Source organism: Peromyscus leucopus, chromosome 22 (genome assembly GCF_004664715.2).
Source record: "Peromyscus leucopus breed LL Stock chromosome 22, UCI_PerLeu_2.1, whole genome shotgun sequence".
NCBI lineage: Eukaryota > Metazoa > Chordata > Mammalia > Rodentia > Cricetidae > Peromyscus > Peromyscus leucopus.
This window is the reverse complement of record NC_051081.1, coordinates 56,454,223-56,475,085: the sequence shown is the minus strand read 5'-3', so window position 1 is coordinate 56,475,085 and position 20,863 is coordinate 56,454,223. Positions and strand designations below refer to the sequence as shown.

Sequence of the window (20,863 nt, the reverse complement as noted above, 5' to 3'; positions counted from 1 at the left end):
AGAATCTCACATGCATCGAAGACCTGGTAAGATCCACCCCAGCCTTAGAATGCTGTCACTGTATGCCAGGCAATGGTGATGCACATCTTTAATCCCAGCACTGGGGAGGCAGAGGCAGGTGAATCTCTGTGAGTTCAAGTTCTGCCTAGTCTACAGAGGGAATTCCAGGACAACCATGGTCACACAGAGAAATCCGATCTTGAAAAACCAAAAGGAAACAAAAAGAATACGTTCACTGCAGTGAAAGTTAGGTCAGCTCAGAGGTGCCAGTTAGGGATGAGTGATTTCTGCAATAAAGTGTGCTGAATTGCAACCCAGCCTACTGTGCACACACACCCTGCCTCAGGTTCTGTAGTGTGGGAGGGCAGGGCAGGGGCTGGGCTCTCACCCTCTGCTTGTGATTAAAGTGGTTCTGAGCACTGAGGAACAAGGAGACTCCCCACATCCAGGATCCTCCCAGCTCACCTCTGCCCCAGTGAGGCTGGTTCTGTATTCTCCAGACAGGCCAGACTCACACCCATCTGCTTCTTACTAAACTTCTGATGGGCCTCAGGTACACAACACTGACCAGATCACAACCTTGGACTTTTGATTTATTTTTATTATCTTGTGACTACAAGCATGGCCCTATCAAAAAAATACCTGCCTTCTTTTAATGAGTGTAGGAACATCACACCTTGGCCTTTGTGACTAATGTCAAGTATAAAAAGAATGTGGGAGCTAGAGAGCCGTGGCTTAGAATCTGCTGCATAAGCACAAGGAGCTTTGTTTGGACCCCCCCACCCCACCCATGTAAAAATCTGGACACAGTGGCACATGTCTATAACCCTTTTGTGGGGGTATGAGGTGGGTAGATAGGTGGATACCCAGAAGTCACTGGCCACATAGATTAGTCAGTTGTCAAGCTCAGACTCGGGGAGAGACTCTGTCACCAAACATAAGGTAGAGAATGATGGTGTAGAATATTATTTTAAGCTGTGTTACCTTTATTTATGTTGCATTTGTTTAACTCTGTGAAGCTCTGCTACTGTGCCTGCCTGTCTAAAACACTTGATGGTTCAATAAAGAGCTGAATGGCCAAAAGTAAGGCAGGAGAAAGGGTAGGCGGGGCCAGCAGGCAGAGAGTATAAATAGAAGGAGAAATCTGGGGGGAAAGAAGAAGGAACATATGAAGGAGGAGAACTCCAGGGGCCAGCCACCCAGCTACACAGCAAGCCATGGAGTAAGAGTAAGATTTGCAGAAGTAAGAGAATGGGAAAAGCCCAGAGGCAAAAGGTAGATGGGATAATTTCAGATAAGAAAAGCTGGTTGAAATAAGCCAAGCTAAGGCTGGGCATTCATAATTAAGAAAAAACCTCCGTGTGTGATTTATCTGGGAGCCGGGTGTCTGGGCCCCCCAAAAGAGCAGAAACAAACAACAACAAATGGTAGAAGAAGACACCCATCGCTGACCTTGGTCCTCTACACTTACAGGCACATGTACCCCTGCACACACACACACACACACACACACACACACACACACACACACACACGTGTACTATACATACACAGAGACAGACACATACACAGAAGTAGTGCGGCAAGGCCCGGCAAGGTGGTGTGTTCACACGGTGCACACCCTGCTACAAATGGGACGGCAGCAGGGGAATTGTGAGTTTGAGGCCAGCAAGGCCAGCATAGGGGACTCAGCCTGGGGCTTCCTAAAAAGTCAGATCATGTAACGGCATGAACACCCGAGGAACCAACACCCAACCTGAAATCTGGGGCCTTCCCCCTGGCTTCTGCGTCGCTGAGTGGTCTGCCCTCCACCGTTCTCTCTCAGCTCCACAGTGGCCACCATCCTGAAAACTGTATGCATCCATGTCCTTTTATTTTCTTTTATCTGACCTCCCATTTCTCAGTCCTAACATGAATGTTAGATTTTAATTACTCCTCTGATTTTAAGAGGGTGTCATGCCGCATGGAATCTTCTAGATGATGACCCTATACCTGTATTTTTAGGGGTCATCGAGTAGTATTTTGGATGTTGGGTGATCTTCCATGGCATGTACTGCGGCATAGTTTGCCCACTGGGCTTCTGGCAATTGAACATCCCTGACAGAAACACTTCTGTGTGTGCATATTTCTTGGGTCTATAACAAGTGTGAATGCTAAGTCAGAGGGCGTGCAGAGAGTTATTAGAGCGTTTTCCAAATTCACACCGGGACCACCAGCAGGCACACAGAGATTGTGAGTATTCATCTTCTCTGGCACTTGGCATTATCAGATTTCTAAGAGTGTTGCTTAGAGGGGTAGCCTCAAGGGCAGCTCAGCATGTTCTGTTTTCTGCTCAGCTGCCCTTCAAGGTCCAGAGTTATGGACACCTGACTGAGAAGCCCCCCTGGACTAGCGCATGTCCTCGTCACTGGGCCACCTGAGTGTTTGATGTCTTCAGCCACCTTCCCTTGACTGCAACATCAGGTACATATGATATCTTTCTAACTCTCCCAGGAGCTCTAAGTACATGGCATTGCACATCTCTGATTCTTCAGTTAATTAATGCTGCTTGAACAAGACAGAGTTCGTGTTCACAAAGATCAGAGGTATCACACATCATCTGTGAGGGAGGTAGCTGGGTCCCTGAGTCCTCAGGAGACCGGATAGAAGTGAGACCACTGGCTTGTGGTTGCATCAAAGCATAGTAGGGAGGCTAACTACCCACCCTCTGAAGGCCTTTCAGCAGTGGTCGCTTGGAGTGAGACTTCTCCCAGCAGGCTTGCTTGGGGCCTCTGGGGTTTGAGCTGTGTCAAGGGTCAGGGACTGAGGATTTCCCTGGAGGCACAAGGTTGGCCTTCAGCCAGGAGGGGATCAAACCACCAGTTCACTGGTGGGCAGGCTCTGGAGGAACAGTCTGAGTACTTCAGAGGTGGAGAGAAACTTCAGGCTCTCATCAGGGAGATGAGAGCCTAGAAGATCTTCCAGAATGTTCCAGTATATGAACTCAGGTACTACCGGCACATGACTCCAACCATGTGGCACGATACCTCAGGTACCATGTGCCAAGACAGACAGGTGAGGCAGAAGGGGATGGCCGAGTGAGCTGCTTGGGGACTTGGGCAAGAGTGTTGGGAACTCTAGCCTATTAAAATCCGGATGAGGCCTTTGTCTCTTAGAAGAAAGATGGCATCCAAGTGGAGGCAAAGATTAGGCCAAGGAGCCAGACCTCCTCCTACACACCTGCACTCATTGGAGATACTTGGGGGCCTGTGGAGCTCATTCCCTGTGCTATGGAGCCAGACCTGGTAGAAAGGACTGTAATCCCACCAAGGGGCTAGATTTGAGGCTGGAGCGTAAGTAATGTCTGGCTGGGTTCCAGAGTGAGTTCAAGGTGAGCCTGGGTAACTTGATGACAGTCTTTTTTTTTTTTTTTTTTAAGATTTATTTATTATGTATACAGTGTTCTGCCTGCATGTATCCCTGCAGGCCAGAAGAGGGCACCAGATCTCATTACAGATGGTTGTGAGCCAATATGTGGTTGCTGGGAATTGAACTCAGGACCTCTGGAAGAGCACCCAGTGCTCTTAACCGCTGAGCCATCTCTCCAGGCCCCTGGTGACAGTCTTAAAATAAAAAGCAAAAAGGGACAGGGGTGAGGATGTTGCTCAGTGGTAGAGTGCTTACCTGTTATGTACAAAGCCCTGGGTCCTTCAGAATCTCAATAAACAATAAATACCTGTACATGGGAAACAGGTGGGAGAGGAAGGGGCCGGTCCAGATGCTGTCCTTCTGAGCCCGTGGTGTCCCACGTTAACTGGGTTCTTCCCTGGCCTTTGTTCCCAGGGAGGTTCGAGTGGAACCTCCTGTCCCAGCGTTCTTCTGTTGAGATACACAACACTCCCTTTCATCTCTTCAGTTTAGTGTAAGCACGTGCCAACCCTGCATCCTGATTAATCTTGCTAATATTTCAAGTCACAAGTTTCCTCGAGGGTCCCCAGCCTCGGCTGCATCTGAGTGGGACCCAGTTGCTTCTGACGGGATTCCCTGTCACTGACCGTCCACCCCAGAGTGAGGACCAGCATCCAGCGAGTCAGTGTGAAGGCATTTGAACAATTCCGGCTGTAGAGCGAGGGGATTGAGGGCATGGGAGAGCCACATTGCAGGGGCCTGATATACTTTTCTTTATTTATTTATTTTATTTCTCTGTTTGTTTGTTTTGGTTTTTTGAGGCAGGGTTTCTCTGTGTAGCTTCAGAGCCTGTCCTGGATCTCACTCTGTAGACCAGGCTGGCCTCGAACTCACAGAGATCCACCTAGCTGTGCCTCCCGAGTGCTGGGATTAAAGGTGTGCACCACCACCGCCCCGGCTCTGATAATACTTTTCTTAACACAGCTTCACCAACCTATTCTAGGCGCTCCTTCACCCTGTCTACTGCGCATGTGGGCTCCACGTGAGAGATGCTGGAGGGGCAGAAGCCTGACTTGGCTCTTGCCCTCTGGAGGTGCAGACGCTGGGGAGAAGAGTCTACCCAGTGGCTATGACACAGCTCCTGTGTGTGTGTGTGTGGGGGGGCTGGGTTCAGTTGCCTTCATGTTTCCTGATCCCTGCCTCAAGAGGGTGGTACCCAACTCTGTGACGAGCAAGGTCAAACTGACTAAGTGGTCTACATTTCCTGCTCCTTGGTGTCCTGGTCTGTCAGGGATGACACAAGAGCCACCTGTCACCAGGCCTGCTGTATGTCAACTGTTTCACAGTCCACCACAGTGAACTCTTGCAGCCCAGCCAGAGGCCACCGCCACCCCCACGGAATCGAAGTGAAAGCTCGCTGGGCTTGCTCCGTTTGCTCGGTTTGTGGATCCTGTAAGAGGCAGAGCATGCCACCATGTCATTAATGCTTGGCTTCTGAGTCCCAGTTTCTCCATCCCCGGATTCTGCCTCCAGGGCCCCAATGGAGATGTAATGACATCTTTTTTTTTTTTAATGTCAAATGCCTGGAACCAAGCCTGCATCCATGTGGGTTCCTGACATCTAGTGTGGCGCCACAGGGACCCTCACATCTCCCTGCTACCTCCCAGATGAAACATAGGCACCCATTTCCCCCTTGTATTAATTAATACACGTGCCAGTGTGCTTAAGGAAAGTAGGTCGGCCTGAGTCTTGCATCTCTAGGGACCCAGGCATGTCTGGCAAACAGACTCCCAGATGCAAGGCCAGGCTCTGTCAGCCAAACAAAGGAGAGGAAATGATCCAGGAAACTCTAACAAAGAAAGCAATTACTTGGTCTGACGTGCATGGGTGGCTCCTGCCAAGACTGGGCCTCTCTGTGTCTATCACCTGAGAGATGGTCTGTGCAGAGAGAGAGAAAGAGGTTTGGCTAATGGCTTCCACCAGCCTTAACAACAGGCGTCGAGGCTGAGTTCCGCTGAGCAGCACAGATCCTCAGGTGTTCAGCTCTGTGCAACTCCTTCCCAAGTCAAAACTCTAGTAGTCATGCTGGCAGTCAGGGCTCCCCTTCCCTTTCCTCTTCTGGAAGTTTCTCTCCCCTCTGATACTTGCCTGGGCCTGGGGGTGGGCCATCAGCTAATCCCACTTGGGATCCTACTGCCAGGGCTATCATTTAGTGGTAACTGGGCCTCTTACAGTTCCTCAGCCTCCTACTCATTCCCTCTGGTTTTCACTCACAGTGGCCCTGTGAGCCAGGCATTAATGTCGCCAGTTTAGATAGGGAGAAGGGAGGGGCAGGGAGGGAGAGGGAGGATAGAATGGGTTCATTCCAGGCTGGCAAAAGAACAGCCAGCAGCCAGCCAACACAGGAGACCCCAACTTCAGCTTCCTCTCTCTCTGTGTGCAGTCACACTCGTGTGTACAATGGTAGGTACTGTGTGCATGCCACAGTGTCATGCTTGTGCTTGGGTATCAGTCCTCCATTTCTGTCTTGTTTGGGAAAGGGTCTTTCTTTTGCTGTCTGTGGCTATGTACACCACGCTAGCTGTTGGTTGTAAATGCGGTGCTTGTTACCCTGTGAGAAATGTCACAAGGCACGACAAGAGGATGGGGGGGGGGAATGACAGAAGAGAGTGACCAGGCCTGTGAAAACATGTGCAAGGAGAAAGAGAGGGGGAGGAGGAGAGAGCAGCAGAGAGGGGAGGAGTCTGTGACCGGCTTTTTAAGGATATCCCTGCAAATGTGCGTGTGGGCTCACGGAGCTACGCCATGCATGTGCAGATTGCATGATCACGCAGTGCACTGATGACATAAGATGTGAGACCCCTTGCTTAGCTGCTGAACTGCACATGTGTGGTCATGTAGCTGGGGGAGTAGCAGAATCCTAACGCAAGCTGCCCATGAGCTTCCATGGTATTCTCTCAGGTCTGTTTCCCATTTGGGCATAGGAACTCTGGAATTACAGACTTGTATTGCCAGTCCAGATTTATATAGGTTCTGGGGATTCGAACTCACATCCTCAGGCTTGCATGTCAAGCACTTACCCATCATCAGCCCATCTCTTCAGCCCCTCAGGACTCTGCTCTCTGACTGTTGATCTGATTGTGTCTTCCCACAACACCCTGAGCTCTTCAGAAAAGCAAGTGAGTGCCAAGGAGTGAACTTATACTTTTAGTGACAGAATTCCAAGCCCCAGTGAGAAGTAGTAGGAAGTTGGCTTGGCCATGGGTGGCCTTCCTGGAGCATGCCAAATTATTCCTCCCAGGCAGAGCTCTCGTGGGTAGAGCTGGGGGGACAGGTCCAGTGTCACAATCTTCTTAAGCAAGACAGCTTCTCCCTGCAGGGGTTTGGAATCCTGGCAACCAGCAAAGATTGGCAGAGGAGAAAACTGCCCAAGCCGGATGCTGTGATAGCTGCTCACTGGACAGCCTCCAGGGCAGAGATGACAGGGAGATAGTTACAGCTGGCCCTGCTAACGCTGGTTAGTTCTCTCTACCCTGCAAGGAGACAGAAACCATTTTCCAGGTACATTGACAAGGTGATAGCCTCCTTGATTATTCCACAGTCAACCTGTCTCCTGCATCCTACAGGGTCACTCATCAGGAGGGGATCGAAGCACCCAGTGAGCATCTTGTATTGGAGCAGAGCCCCTCTGCCTGATAGACTGGTCCAAGTGTCCCATAGCTAGGGGAGACTGTGTGCTGGCACATCTCTCTGTTAAGAGTCACGGGGCGAATGCATAGGGGCAACCAACCTGCCTCTTGCCTTCTCATTTTCATTTATTTTTTTCATGTCATAGGGAGAGAAAAAAGCCCAAACAAAACGATTCCCAAGATTGACAACCAGATCTCCATTCCCAGAAATGACTATGGCAGTTCCTCGGGGCTTCCCAACATCTGGTGTAGTGTGGACCTGGGGCCTCCAGCTTGGCTTTCTGGAGCCCTGTCCCTTCCTGGGGCCCACAAGAAACTAAGCCTTCTCCAATCTCCAAGCAGTACACAGTCAGGGGTCAGAAACATCTGCTTGCCTCCTGAGGGATTATTTGGTCCTATCCCAGAGCCTCCTGCATTTGCACCAAACACTGGGGCTGGTGGCGGGCTTCACACCTCCACAGTGACAGTCTACCCCTTGGAGGCTGTCCAGGTGAGCACCCTGCCCAGCCAGCGGCTTTTGTCAGCCTGGGTAGTGCCTGTCTTCCTGCCTGGCAAGTGTTAGTACTTAGCGCACGTTCGTCCTCCATGGGAGCACATCTTTACTCTATTTTCACGGAATCCCACTTCGTGGTCTAAGGGGGCAGCACCGTGTGCTTCCTGTAAGCATCCCAAATGAGCGTGGCATCCTCAGGACTGTCAGGACAGCGAGCATGGTAATGGTGTCTTTCTGCAGCACACTCAGTGAAGGATTTGTGGATTTGTTTTTATATTTTAGAGACAAGGTGGGGGGGATCTCATCTGTCCCAAGCTGGTGGTGAACTTGTTTTTAAAAGGAATGAACTTGAACTTCTGATTCTCCTGCCTCCACTGCTGGAGTGCTGAGATGACAGGTGTGTGCCACCAGTCAGTGCTGGGAGAATCCAATCTAGGGCTTTTTGCCTGCTGGGGAAGCACTCTGCCCACCGAGTTACACCCCAGCCGGGGTCTCTGTGTCTTTGTAACCCCTATTCAGCTGTGCCACAGGCTTATCTGCACTGGTGGGGCATGTCCCCCACGTGAGTCAAGTGACTTAGTTACCCCGCAGGGCAGTGGTTCTCAACCTTCCTCACGCTGGGATCCTTTGATGCAGTTCCTCATGTTGTGGTGACCCCCACAACCACAACGTTACTCTGTTGCAACTTCATAACTGTGATTTTGCTACTGTTACGAATTGTAATGTAAACATCTGCTATGCACCCTCCCCCCCCAGGGGTCTGAACCACAGGTCGAGAACCACTGCTATTTAGGAGGGTGTTCTAGTTAGGCCATATCAACTTGACACAAACATGAGCAGAGGCTCCCCTCCACCAGCCTGGCCCGTTGGCAAGTGTGAAGGGGCATTTCCTTGATTGATAATTGATCTGAGAGGGCCCAGCCCACTGTGGGCAGTGCCCCCCCCTCCCCGGGAAAACGGTCCTGGCTTGTATCAGAAAGCAAGCTGGGCGAGCCAGTAAGCGGGACTTCTCTGTGTTCTCTGCTCCAGGTCCTGCCTCTGTCTCAGTGTTCCGCTTTGGTCGCATTGTTTATCGTAGCACCAGGAAGCAAACTAAGACGGAAGAAGGGGGGCTCTCTTACTATTCTCTCTTAGGTGCCAGAAAACGAAGTTTTGAGGAGGCTGCACAAACGACCCAGCAACCCACAGCTGTCATCACAGGTCTAGATTTACCCTCAGGGTGCCTCGCCGTCAGCCATATTGTATGATCTTCCTAGCTCTTCTTTGACAAGTCCTGTTCATCCATTGAGGTCTCTGGTGCTTACGTAGTTCCTGTTGGAGAAAAAGAGGAGGGACCCCTGAGCCCAGGGAAGTTGGGGGGCCCGGGGCATGTGGAGGAGGTCTGAGAGCCCCTCAAATCCTCCTGTGCCCGCCTCTCCGGTCTTCTCTGCAGAGATCTAGCGGGCATACGTCTAGAGCAGCAGTGGCATGCATCTACCTGGGCCTTGTCTCGACAGTGATGCCTGCCAGCTCAGGGGACATGGTTGTATCTCCACTCGGCACCTCGGCTCTCTTAATTTTAATTATTTTTAACCCTATGTCCGTGTGGGGATATGTTCATGCAGGTTTCTGAGGAGGCCAGAGCTATCAGATCCTCTGGAGCTGGAGTTATATAAGCAGCTATAAGCCACTCAGTGTGGGTTCCGGGAACTGAACTCCTCTGCAGCAGCAGTACATCCTCTGAACCGTTGGGGCATTTCGTCATTTCTCCAGCCCCAGCCTTGTGTGTGTGTATATGCGTGTGTGCATGCGCATGCATGCGCGTGCTTGTGCGTGCGTGCGTGCGTGCGTGCGTGCGTGCGTGCGTGTGTGTGTGTGTGTGTGTGTGTGTGTGTAGCCTTGGTTATACTGGAACTCAGTCTGTAGGCCAGGCTGACCTTGAACTCACAGAGATCTGCCTGCCTCTGCCTCCTGGGAGCTGGGATTAAAGATGTGCGCCACCACCACCTGGCCCCAGCTTGGTTTATTTTTAGACTGATTTCATTTTTGGATAGCCCAGGTTAGCTCAGAACTCTGTCTTCCTGCCTCAGCCTCTCAGTGCTGAGATTACAGGTGTGTGTCCCCCGACCAGCTAGAGGATGCTATTTTAAACTGTGATGTCATGCTCGCTCCTCCCACTGTCTCCCCCTCCATCAGTATCTCTTTCTAGATATTGGTCCTATTAAGTAGCTGCAGGGGGCCATGCTCATTAACTCCACAAAGGGAAAAAAGAGCATAGAAGTAGAACTTTTTGGCTTTTTTAGAAGTCAAAAACAAAAATATTAAGGAAATGAAAACCTAATTGATCTTTGAAGCATTGTTATGTGGAATTGAGTGGGACTTTTGAGGCCTTTCTTCCGGAAAACAAGGACATGGTTGTCAGGCCTATATTAGGCCTAAACCTTGGTGCCATGTAGTTGTACTTAAATCATTTCAATGGAAAGTGTCTTAGTGATTGGAACTTCTAGTGCAGTTTGGAGTTCTTCCATTTGAAAAATGTGATATTTACATGGGATTGTTTGAATCTTGTTTTCTAGTCCCTCCCCATCACTACCCTCATAGTCTGAAGGTAGATTTTTCTCTTGATAAAGGAACAAAAAAAGTGAATATCTTGTTTGTAAATTGGTATCTAGTAACTAGTGGTAAACTTGAAATGGTAGAATTCTTTAAAGCCTAATTCTAGGTAGCCTTAGGAAAATGTATCTTAATTATTTTTGAACCTGTATTCACCTTGTTTTTTTTTTTTTCAAATATCTTAAGTTATATTTTCTTTTTCAAAAAAAAAAAAAAGAAACCCAGCTGTGGCCAGAAGACAGTAGGAGAAAAAAAGGGTGGCACTGAACTCAGAAGAAAGGCTTTTAATGTGGAAGGAGTAACGATGAGGGCAAATGTAATATGACTCAAAAGTATCTCTTGAACATACAAGTGGCAGTTGAGTAGAAATCTGTCATGTTGGATAATAGGGGCTGTGAGGGTTCATTTTCATTGTCAAGTTAACCAAGTTTGGAATCACCTATGAGATACAGTTTGGGGCATATCTGTAAGGTCATTTCCAGAGAAGTTGAACTGAGACCAGCTCTGAAATTGAGTGGCACCATCCTATGGCCTAAGGTCCAAGGATAAATAAAAAGGAAAAAAGGAGAAAGCAGCTGGGTGTTAACATTCATCTATCTTTGCTTCTTGACTGTGGGAGCAATAAGACCAACTTTGTTAAATTCCTGCCATATTGGGTTGATTATATGCCCTCAGACCAATGATTCTCTGTTGGGAGCCCTGCGGTCTAGTTTTGGACCAGTATATGAGTGCTTGTCCAACAGGTCCAGATGAGGTAAAAGCTCACAGGGACAGTCTTACTTGGCAAGGACCAGTGAACTTCAGGATACTGCAGGATACTGCTGGGACCACGCGGCCTGCATTCTCTCTTTTCTCTCGTGATATTGATGATTCTCTTGGTGGATTTAGTGTCATTTTGTCAATCTTGCATGGAACAGATGTGATCATTCCTGGAAACCCAATTTTTCTCCAATATTTTCCCCTAAAATTCTTTGGGAGCTGATGCTTCTCAGGTTTCTTGTCTGGGGAAGCCAGCTGTCTGAAAGAGCCTGGGAGCTGTTCTGATTCAGAGCTGACAGGATCGGAGGCAGATCACCCCTATTTCTGTAAATATGTTTTGAATGATATTGTTGTTCTTGAAAATGTGTGCCTATGTCAATTACCTTTTAGTTTTGTAAAGACAGGATGTACCCAACTCGATATTTGGCCAAGCCAGCAAAATGATAACTGTTGTTTCGGGTTTAAAGATGTTTTGATGTTAAAGTTGGGAAAAACACATTTGACATATTTGTTTTTGCTGGGGGTTAATGGAGGATGGAAAAAACATATTTGTTATTATGGAAAAGCATGCTTGTTTTTGATGTATAAGTAAAGATGGCTGGAGCTAAAAAAAAAAAAAAAAGGAAAAAAAAATTTTTGAATCTAGGTTGTTTCATGGAGGAACTTTCTGTGCTGTGAGGAATGTTCTACACCCTATTCAATTAGAATATAAAGCGTGTATGTATTTGTGTGTGTGTGTGTGTGCATGTGTGTGCATACTATATGTGTGTACGTGTGTGTGTGTGTGTGTGTGTGTATATGTATGTGTGTGTGTGTTTGTGTGTGTGTGTGTGTGTGTGTGTGTGTAGGCCAGAGGTCTACATGAGGTGTCTTCCACTCCTTGGGGGTCTATATGTGGGTGCTGGGTCCTCATGCTGCTTTGACAGGTACCTGTCCCACAGAGCCATGGCTGCCGTCCTGTACACGTAGGACTCCCAAAAGCTCGAGATGAAACAAACCTTTAGAAGTTCAGAAAGGACTGAGGGTGCAGACAGTGATGCGTGTGATGGAAAGTATGGGACGGGAACTGAGGCGGAAGGTGGTTAGTGTGACATGGAGGCAGGCGGATCTCTGAGTTCCAGGACAGCCAGAGCTCTTACACAAAGAGACCCTGTCACAAAAAAAAAAAAAAAAGAAAAGAAAGAAAGAAAGAAAGAAAGAAAGAAAGAAAGAAAGAAAGAAAGAAAGAAAGAAAGAAAGAAAGAAAAAAGAAAAGAAAAAAAAAAAAAAAAAAAAAAAAGAAAGAAAGAAAGAAAAAAGAAAAGAAAAAAGTCAAAATGAAACACCAAAAGTCAATAAAGCCAAGCGGGTCTGTTTAGTCCCTTTCCCAAGATGCACCAGTGTAGCGATAAGAAAAAAAGTGGCGATGTCCCAGTTTCCTGGTGAGGCTTATGGCAGAGGGAGCCTGACATTTGGCTTCTCTTTCATCTCGGCTTCTCTGATGGTTAGAGCTCAAGTGTCAGCATGGTGACTTGGACCATTTAGCATGAGTGACTCCATGTTGACTTTGAGCTTGGCTGGGGTTGCTACCGCCACTGCACCCAATACAATGGCTGTCTGTAGTGTGTTCTTGAATGCCCTTGTGTGTACTTGTCACTTGAATCTTGGTGACAGTATTTGTGTCCTCCTCTGTGGCACTTGCTTCAACCCAACACAGTGACACTAAAATCTGGTTCTTGGGGCCACCCCCTCACTTTCTTAGTTGCTAAAGCTGCCTTGGGACATTTGCTTCTCCCCATAGAGACCTCCTTTCTCCTCTGATGCCCAGGGTCATCTGGGGATCAATGCCTCACTTGTCTCCGGATGGAAGTCCTGTGCCAAAAGATGCCTGCTGCCCGCCTCTCACAGTTCCCAGTCAGTTTCCAGCCACTGAAGATCCATCTGATGATTTTGCTGGTGTCAGCATTGTGTGAGAGGTGGGTGTATGGCAGGGGAGTCATGTGGGGCAGCCAGAGCTCTGGACCAACTCGTAAAGCTGGGTAGCACACACAAACGGAGTCAGATGGCCTCATAGCCTTGCTTACAGAAGCAAATCAAAGCAGTGACCCAGAGCCCACCCACATTCTTTGACTCATGGTCCCTTCCTCCTTCAAAGCCAGTACTGGGATACCCAGCTGTCATCCCCTCGCTTTCTCTGCCTCTCTCTGCTACCTTTAAGGACACTTATGATTACATGGAAAGGATTCAAGCCAGATGCCCATGCCAAGAGCACAGCTGACTGGTAAAAAGCTGTTGTAGGTATGGGCCTCTGAGTGTTGCCACTCACTGCTGGGTACCTGTGGGCAAGGCCCCACCTCCTCTAACCAGTATCCTCCCTTTTATATTTATTACCTGGAAACCAGATGCTATGTGGCCCAGGCTGGCCTTGATTCACTATGGACCCCCAGTTGGTCTCAAACTCCCTATGTAGCCAAAGCTAGCCTACAACTTACGCTCCTGCTACCATGGCCCCACGCCACCACATCCCCGTTTTTATGCAGCCTGGGGGTTGAACCTGGGTGCTATGCATGCCGGGCAAGCATTCTGCCAACTGATCTGCCTCTCTAGCCCAGCAAGACTTCTTCCCCCTATAGACAGGGGCTTGGGCGTCTCAGGATGGCCTTGAACTTCTCATCTTTGTGAGTGCTGGGACTTCAGACATGTGCCATCAAGCCTGGTTTTGTGACTTCCCTTTGAAATGGACACAGTGCTCCTGGGAGCTTCAACAAGGAAACCACGTTGTGTAAAATTAGAGAGGCCAATCTGAATCAAGACCTCAGCGATTTGTTTCCTGTAATTATGATATTAAGACATTAAACCCATGCAGGGGTCTGTGCCTGTTAACACCGTAGAAGTCCTTCTGGCAAAAAGACATCTTGAGGCAGCCGTTCTGTTAGTTTTCGCATGTCTGGGTCTCTAAGGTTTCAGTCATGGCAAAGAGTCTCTTACTTCCAAATGTCTTCAAGCCTCCTATGGTTTTTTACAGTCATTTATCTGACACGCTTTTGCTCACTGGTTCGGGACCACGGAGCATTCACCCAGAAGAATATCACTATCCAGACTCTAGACCCTACTGGATACCCAGTAAGAGCCCCCATCCACCGCCCCCACCACCCCAAAGCAGCCCAGGCCAGTGTAGCTCAAAGCTCAGTCCCCCAGAGAGCCAAAGGAGGTCTGGTTTCACCCATCAGTCCACGGGGTGATGGCTCTGGAGTTCTGGTCTGGAACCTCACAGAGTGCCGAGTAGAGGCTGGAGTCTGCCCCAGGGCCAGCGAAAAGAGACAAAACCAGAGGACTTGGGGCTGGGCTCTGTGAGGAGAGGGAGAGTCCTGGTGGCTAGCAGCTGCACATGTGGGCTGTGGTTGGTAAATCTGCCTGCTAGCGAGGCCCACCTCTGTCTTGGATCCTGCCGATCCTCAAAGGGCCATTTTGCACCCACACCTCTTGTGGCCTTTAACCCTCTGCTTTGGGAATAATGGGAAAGCTGACGTGTCTCACGCTCCTATCATTGTCTCTCCTGCCATGGATGGCACTGGTGTGGGTGGCATCTGCCCCTGGTACTCAGCTCTGTTCAGCCTTCCACACACCTTCCCTACCAGCAGCCTGCCCCATGTAGCACCTGTTTTGGGTCCCCACCCAGCTGCTCTGTCTCAATCTGCCTCCCATCTCTGGCTCCATGCCTCCTTCAGAGACTGTTCCCACCCTCTGGTTTTGGGTTTTTTAATTTTTTAAGATTAAAAAAATTAGCCAGGTGGTGGTTGGTGCACACCTTTAACCCCAGGACTGGCGAGGCAGAGTCAGGTGGGTCTCTGTGAGTTTGAGAACAGCCTGGTCTACAGAGCGAGATCCAGGATAGCTAGAGCTGTTATATACAGAAACCCCGTCTCAAAAAACCAAAAAAAAAAAAATTGCATATGTCTGTGTAGGGGGATATGTGCACATGAATTCAGGTGTTTTCAGAGGCCAAGAGAGGGTGGATCTCCTGGAACTGGAGTTATGGGTGTTTGTGAGCCACTTAACTCGGGTGCTGGGAGTCAAACTCAGTACATGGGTTTGCTGCTGAGCCATCTCTCCAGCCCCCAGTTTGGTGTTTTCCTAATGTTCTTATCCCCCGCTTTGGCTTGAAGATCCCCCAGCAGCCTGAGTATCCTCTGGGAAGAGGATTACCCTTGAGGAGGCAGCGGGTGTCACCTCTTACCTATCTTGGACTTTTGGACAGGTGACAGCATGTTTGGCCCTTAGCACCGAATCACTGGGTCTTTTGCAAGTCTCTGGCTATTTCTGAAGGGCCTATGGGGTTGCCTGGTTTCTCATTTCATCTGATAGTAGTCTCTGTTGATCAAGCAGAAACTGGGAGAGGCTGGGCACTGGGAGCTGGCCCACTGTCCTGCCCCGCCTCACTTCCTGTGGGGCCCTTCTCAGGCAGAACTCTGAAAAGTCAGACACAGGACGGCTCTGAGGAGGCCCAAGGTATAGGCATCTGGGGCTGAATGTGTGTCTGCCTTTACCTTCTCTCATATTAAACCCCAGTTTTCCATCCATGTATGTATGGGGCTGTCTTGATCCCCCCCCCTTTTTTGGTGATTTTAATATGGTTTAGGCTATTCCTGTAAGACTGGACGCCCTAGAACTATGGGAGACCAGAAGCTTGTCTGGACTCCACCTGAGTCATCTTGGTCCCTCCTTCTATGTTCCTTCCTCTGTCCTCTTCCTTCAGTCTCACTCCCTGGGACTCTGACCCTGAGACCTGGATATTTCCTCAGTTGTCTTTACATAGAGCCACTAGCTGGTAGCAGCTTTGAGGTAGGGCTGGCCTCTTCCTCCAACCACTCCAGACTGCTTGTTCATGGATGAGTCCAAAACCTGGCATCACAGCTTCCTCTTCTCTCATGACCGCATGGCTTCCCCATGGGTGGGGCAGCAGAGGGCACCCTATGCGCGCCTCCCGCCCCCTCCCCGCCCTGCTTCCTCACAGTGTGAGGGTTTGGGAGCTGGTGCCTGTTTTCCCTGTCTAGCTGTTCTGCCTTGAGGGCAGCCAGGCAGGTTCAGCTAAAGATGCCCACTGTGGCTTCCTCCTAGGAATATCAAACAGGCTCGGGGGAGGGGTGGTCCCTCCCTTCTCCCTTCCTCAGCTGCCACTTGCTGGGGCTGGGTGAGGGTAGCATGTGTGTGTTTGAGGGGGGGGGCAGCAGGGTCATTGATGTGTTCTGAACTCCAGCCAGCGTGGGGTGGAATTAGGGCCACGGGAGTGATGGGTGTCTGTCCCTTGCATGGTTTCAGTATGTGAAGCTTAGAAGTGGCAACAGTGATGAACTAGCAATGTTACAAGCACTCGCTGGTGGGAAATGGGCAGCCAAAGCCTTGTGCCTACCAGTGTGTTATCAGCGAGGGTGGGGGGCCTCCCAGCAGAGCCGTGTGCACTGTAGAACCATCATGTCGCCATGCATGTCCCACTCAAACCTTCCCCTCTGAGCTCCCCTCATTGCTAAGAAAAGCACATACTGGACCCAGGAAAGAGTTCAAGTCCCCAAAGCAGCTAAATCTCAGAGCCTCCCGTCTTCAATCTAGAGTGTGTATAAGTCTACAACCTTATGAATATGCCCACACTTGCTCTTCTATGAAAATGACTTGAAATTACTCTGACCAATTTATTGACAGATTCACCCCAACTCTGTGAGTAAAACTTTCCCATCAGGAATGGTTACATACTTTCCCATACACCAGAATGGTTCTCCTGCTCCCTCCGCACACCTGCAGGGAGAGCAGGTGACCAGGCAGAGAGACCAAAGAAAGGTAGTTTTTCCTCTTCTCTTTCCTCCTCTTCATGGTTCTTTCATTTTGCCTTTGATGGGGTTTCACTCTGTAGCCCAGGCTAGCCTTGAACTCCTAGTGACCCTCCTGCCCCAGCTTTCTAAGCACCGAGACTACAGCTGCATGTCATATACCCCACTTGTTTTTTTAGAAGGCTCCCTGGCCACCTCACTCCCCTGCTCCCCGGCCATTCTCTAGGCATTACAGAGAAGTATAAGCCATATTGCCTAGACTCAGGTCATCCCATGCCCTCCAGTTCTCCGGGCTGCCGGACAGGATACAGCTGAAGCTTCAGATCCCAATGTGAGTGTCAATTGACAAACATGAGCTATGTGTGTTACAGAGTGGGAAGTAGAGATCTGAAGGCAATGTTTCCTAACCAGTGGGTCGAGACCCCTTTAGAGCTGAACAGCCCTTTCACAGGGGTCTAATGTCAGATATCCTACATATGATATATTTACATTATGATTCATAATAGTAGCAAAATTATAGTTATGAAGTAGCAATGAAAATAATTTTATAATTTGGGGTCACCACAATATGAGGAATTGTTTTAAAGGGTCTCAGCAGTAGGAAGGTTGAGAACCATTTCTCTAAGGGGACTTCAAAGGGGGCTGAAGGATCTGGAATAGATGCCTTCTTAAGGAAGGCTCCACCTCTCACAGATTTTAGGATCACAGAGAGTGATCAGCGTGGTGGTAGGCTGCGACCCCTGACCCTCTGGCTAAATAGGTGAGGTCAAAAACCAAGGTGGGTGGGCTCCTGAGGCACAGCACCCACGCTTGTCCTCTGGCTTCCATACATACACGCGCGTACACGCACTTACATACACAGAAGCACACACACACAGACACACAAGTGTCACAGCTGAGTGGTGAGGAGAAGAACACATTTGCTGAGTGGTGGTGAGTGAAACGTAATGGGACTCAGTCACTTGACCACATGTCAGAAGCTGGGTGTAAACACACACGTACTTTGTGACACTACTCCCGTGAAAACGCTCAGCAGGCAAAAGGAGCCGTGGTCTTAGAACATGGGATGGTGGCAGGCTTTGGGGGGGGGGCAGGTCGGTGGTTAGGAGAGGATGTTTTACCTCTTTTGCCCTGGGTGGTGATTACAGTGAGTGTTCGTTGGGGTAAATATCTCTCTCTCTCTCTCTCTCTCTCTCTCTCTCTCTCTCTCTCTCTCTCTCTCTCTCTCCTACTTTGCAGTATTACCACAGTGGGTAAATTGCATCATCTCTCGAAGCCTCCTTTTGTCAATATGTTTTGTACATTTATGGTGGTGATAGGGGGTTATAACAGTTTTCACTTAGGTATTTTATTAACGTAACAGAAAACAGGCTCACACACAATCTTTGGAGGGCCTGTGGTTTCCTGGTTAATTTTCTTTGATGCCCAACACTAAAGCAAAAGCCTTTGAACAAAAAACTGCTCTCCCAGTATGACTGGGGTTAACCCTGCTAAAATTTATATAGATGTTGTAGCTGAAAACCTACAGTTATACAGTTGAAAAGCAAATCCTCCCGATGAATTTGTTTACACTTTTATTTATCTTCACTGGTGTTCCAGCTAGTTCCTAGAGGACCTAGAGGCTGTGAAGGTTCACCAGTGTGGACAGTTAATGCTCTTGGCACTGACACTGGCTGAGCTTCTAAGGATTATCCACAGCTGAAAGTCTTTTGTACAACCTAGGCGTCTTGTTTTTGCCTATAGGATGTGAGACCCTTCACACATATCCGGTGGCAAAGCCAAAAATAGAGCTGAAAGTCGACTCTGCTATAGAGAACTCAATTGTTCAAAAGGGAGATTAAAAGGGAAAGAAAAATGAATGGAAAGACACTGACCTGGGGCTGGATAGGTGGCTCAGTGGTTAAGAGCACTGGCTGCTCTTCCAGAGGATCCAGGCTTGATGTCCAGGACCACATGGCCGGTAACAACTCTGTAACTCAGTAACAGGGGATCTGGCATCCCTGTGTAGCCTCTGTAGGCACCAGGCATACACATTGTGCACAGACATATATTCAGGAAAAACACTCCTACACATTAAAAAACAACAACAACAACAAAAGACACACACCTCCCAAGGCATCATAGTCCAGAGGAGGGAGCTTTTTTTTTTTTTTTTTTTTTTTTTTTTTTTTGGTTTTTCGAGACAGGGTTTCTCTTGTGTAGCTTTGCGCCTTTCCTGGAACTCACTTGGTAGTCCAGGCTGGCCTCGAACTCACAGAGATCCGCCTGCCTCTGCCTCCCAAGTGCTGGGATTAAAGGTGTGCGCCACCACCGCCCGGCAGGAGGGAGCTTTTTAATTGTGTCTTCCTAAGGGACAAAAAACTTGACCTGTTGGGATTTTCCTAAATAAAGGGTTGAGATTGCTTTGGCTTTTTTTCTTCTCATATCCCGGTTTGATTTTGTTCTGAGTTTTTAACCTTCACTATCTTTGATGACATAACCATGCCAGAGGCTGTGGGCATTGAAATGAACAGTGCATTGCCTGTTTCTGCTGGGCAAAAGCTCTCGGGCTCTTTTATAGCATGGATCTAATCTTAGAGTTGTTAAGTCATTTGGGCTGGGCTCTTACTAAGAGGAGGAATAGAACATGATCACAGGGCAGTCAGTAAAGGTGAGTGGATTTCGTGTCAGTCACTCCTGTCCCCACCTCCACATTCTCCTCTGAAGGACTCTCATGCTCCTTCGTCAGTTCCCTAGCTGCCCCAATACTGGGGCCTATGGCCTTTTACACACAAGCCACCTATGTATCCTTGGGTCCTGTATCTATGGACTCAACCAATCAAACAGAGGGGAAAATCATAGCTACAGTGTTTACATATTGTCTCTTTTGTCATTGTGGTCTAATGATACAGGGTAACAGCTGTCTACATCACTTTTTACATTGTCTTAGATATTAGAGGTAATCCAGAGGTGATTTAGATTGATACCATTTAATATGAGGGATTTGGAATACTCACTGACTTTGGTGTGTCTGTGGGGACATTTGGACCAATCTCTCATGAATCCCAAGGGGCCACCATACTTAGTGTTCATATAGCCAGTTTATATGCCGAACATGGGTATCCCATGGCATCTTAAATTTCATCCCTTCCATCTGAACCTGTCTGTGTCTCTAATGTGTTCTCACTGGGCCATTTACATTCATGATCTGATTAAAGATTTGTGATAAAATTAAAAGACTACATGCCTTATTGATCTATCAAGAAGAGTTTAACCTCATAGGCAGGAGAAGGGGCTTCATCTCTGTTCATGTTCAGCTGATGCACAAGCTGAGGCTCTTCAGCATCCATGCTCCACATCATCACAACCAACCCCAGCAGCTACCTCTTAGTGTCCTTTATTGCCAAATCTGCCCATGCTGGATAGTTTCATATTTTCTATCGCTAGGAGAAAATACCAGCACAGATATTGCTAGCAATCCTCTGTCCCTTTGGGACCTGTTAGCATTGAAGCCATAGATCAACTTGCCTCTGAATTTCCCCAATGCCCTCGGTTCCATCATGACTCACCACACAGCATTTTCCACACCTGTCCTTGCAGCTAATGGCTTCCAAGGACTCTCCCTACAGGCTGCTTCTGTGCTGCATTATAATAATGACCAAAATTTCAAACCACAGATTGTGTGGGAAGTTGTTTCCCAGTCAGCTAAACTCACCATTGGAAATTTGACAACACACAGAGAGTGCATTTTTTTCAATGATTTCTTCTTTGACCTGCTTAGGCATATTCCTGGAATATGATCTCCTCTGATGCTGGCATACATTACCCTCCCTTCCATGTATCATCACCAGTGGGCAAGGTGGAAACAAGTGGTCCATATTTGAAGAATGCCCTTTGCTCCTCTTACATGATTTAAGACCAGCCTGGAGAAGCAGGATGTCAGCACCCAAACCGAGGGATGATGGGTAATCTCATTGTTCTGAGATTTGGAGGCAAAACAAGGTGTCAATCAGGAGGGCTGTTGATGCTGTAGAGCACAGGTCTCAAAAAGACCCTGGAGTAGATGTGTTCACCCCTACAGGGGTTCCCTGGACATATATAGATATAGAGACTCTGCACAGGTAGGTGGTTCACCTGTCGTGCTGGCTAGTTTAACTTCCCTC

The 20,863-nt window shown here is 48.6% G+C and overlaps 1 protein-coding gene across 1 annotated transcript in view; it reads right to left on the bottom strand.

The window, feature by feature from the left end:
• Nucleotides 1-3,619: 3,619 nt before the first annotated feature.
• The window catches only part of LOC114709774 (dapper homolog 3-like), an 81,508-nt gene continuing 64,264 nt past the window's right edge, over nt 3,620-20,863 (bottom strand). Inside the window, exons 2-4 of the mRNA XM_028893744.1 lie at nt 8,782-8,880; nt 6,468-6,920; nt 3,620-3,858 (exon numbers count right to left, since the gene is read on the bottom strand). Of these exons, the coding sequence (XP_028749577.1) occupies nt 8,870-8,880 (11 nt within the window). The 3' untranslated portion in view covers nt 3,620-3,858; nt 6,468-6,920; nt 8,782-8,869. The remainder of the gene's footprint in view (nt 3,859-6,467; nt 6,921-8,781; nt 8,881-20,863) is intronic.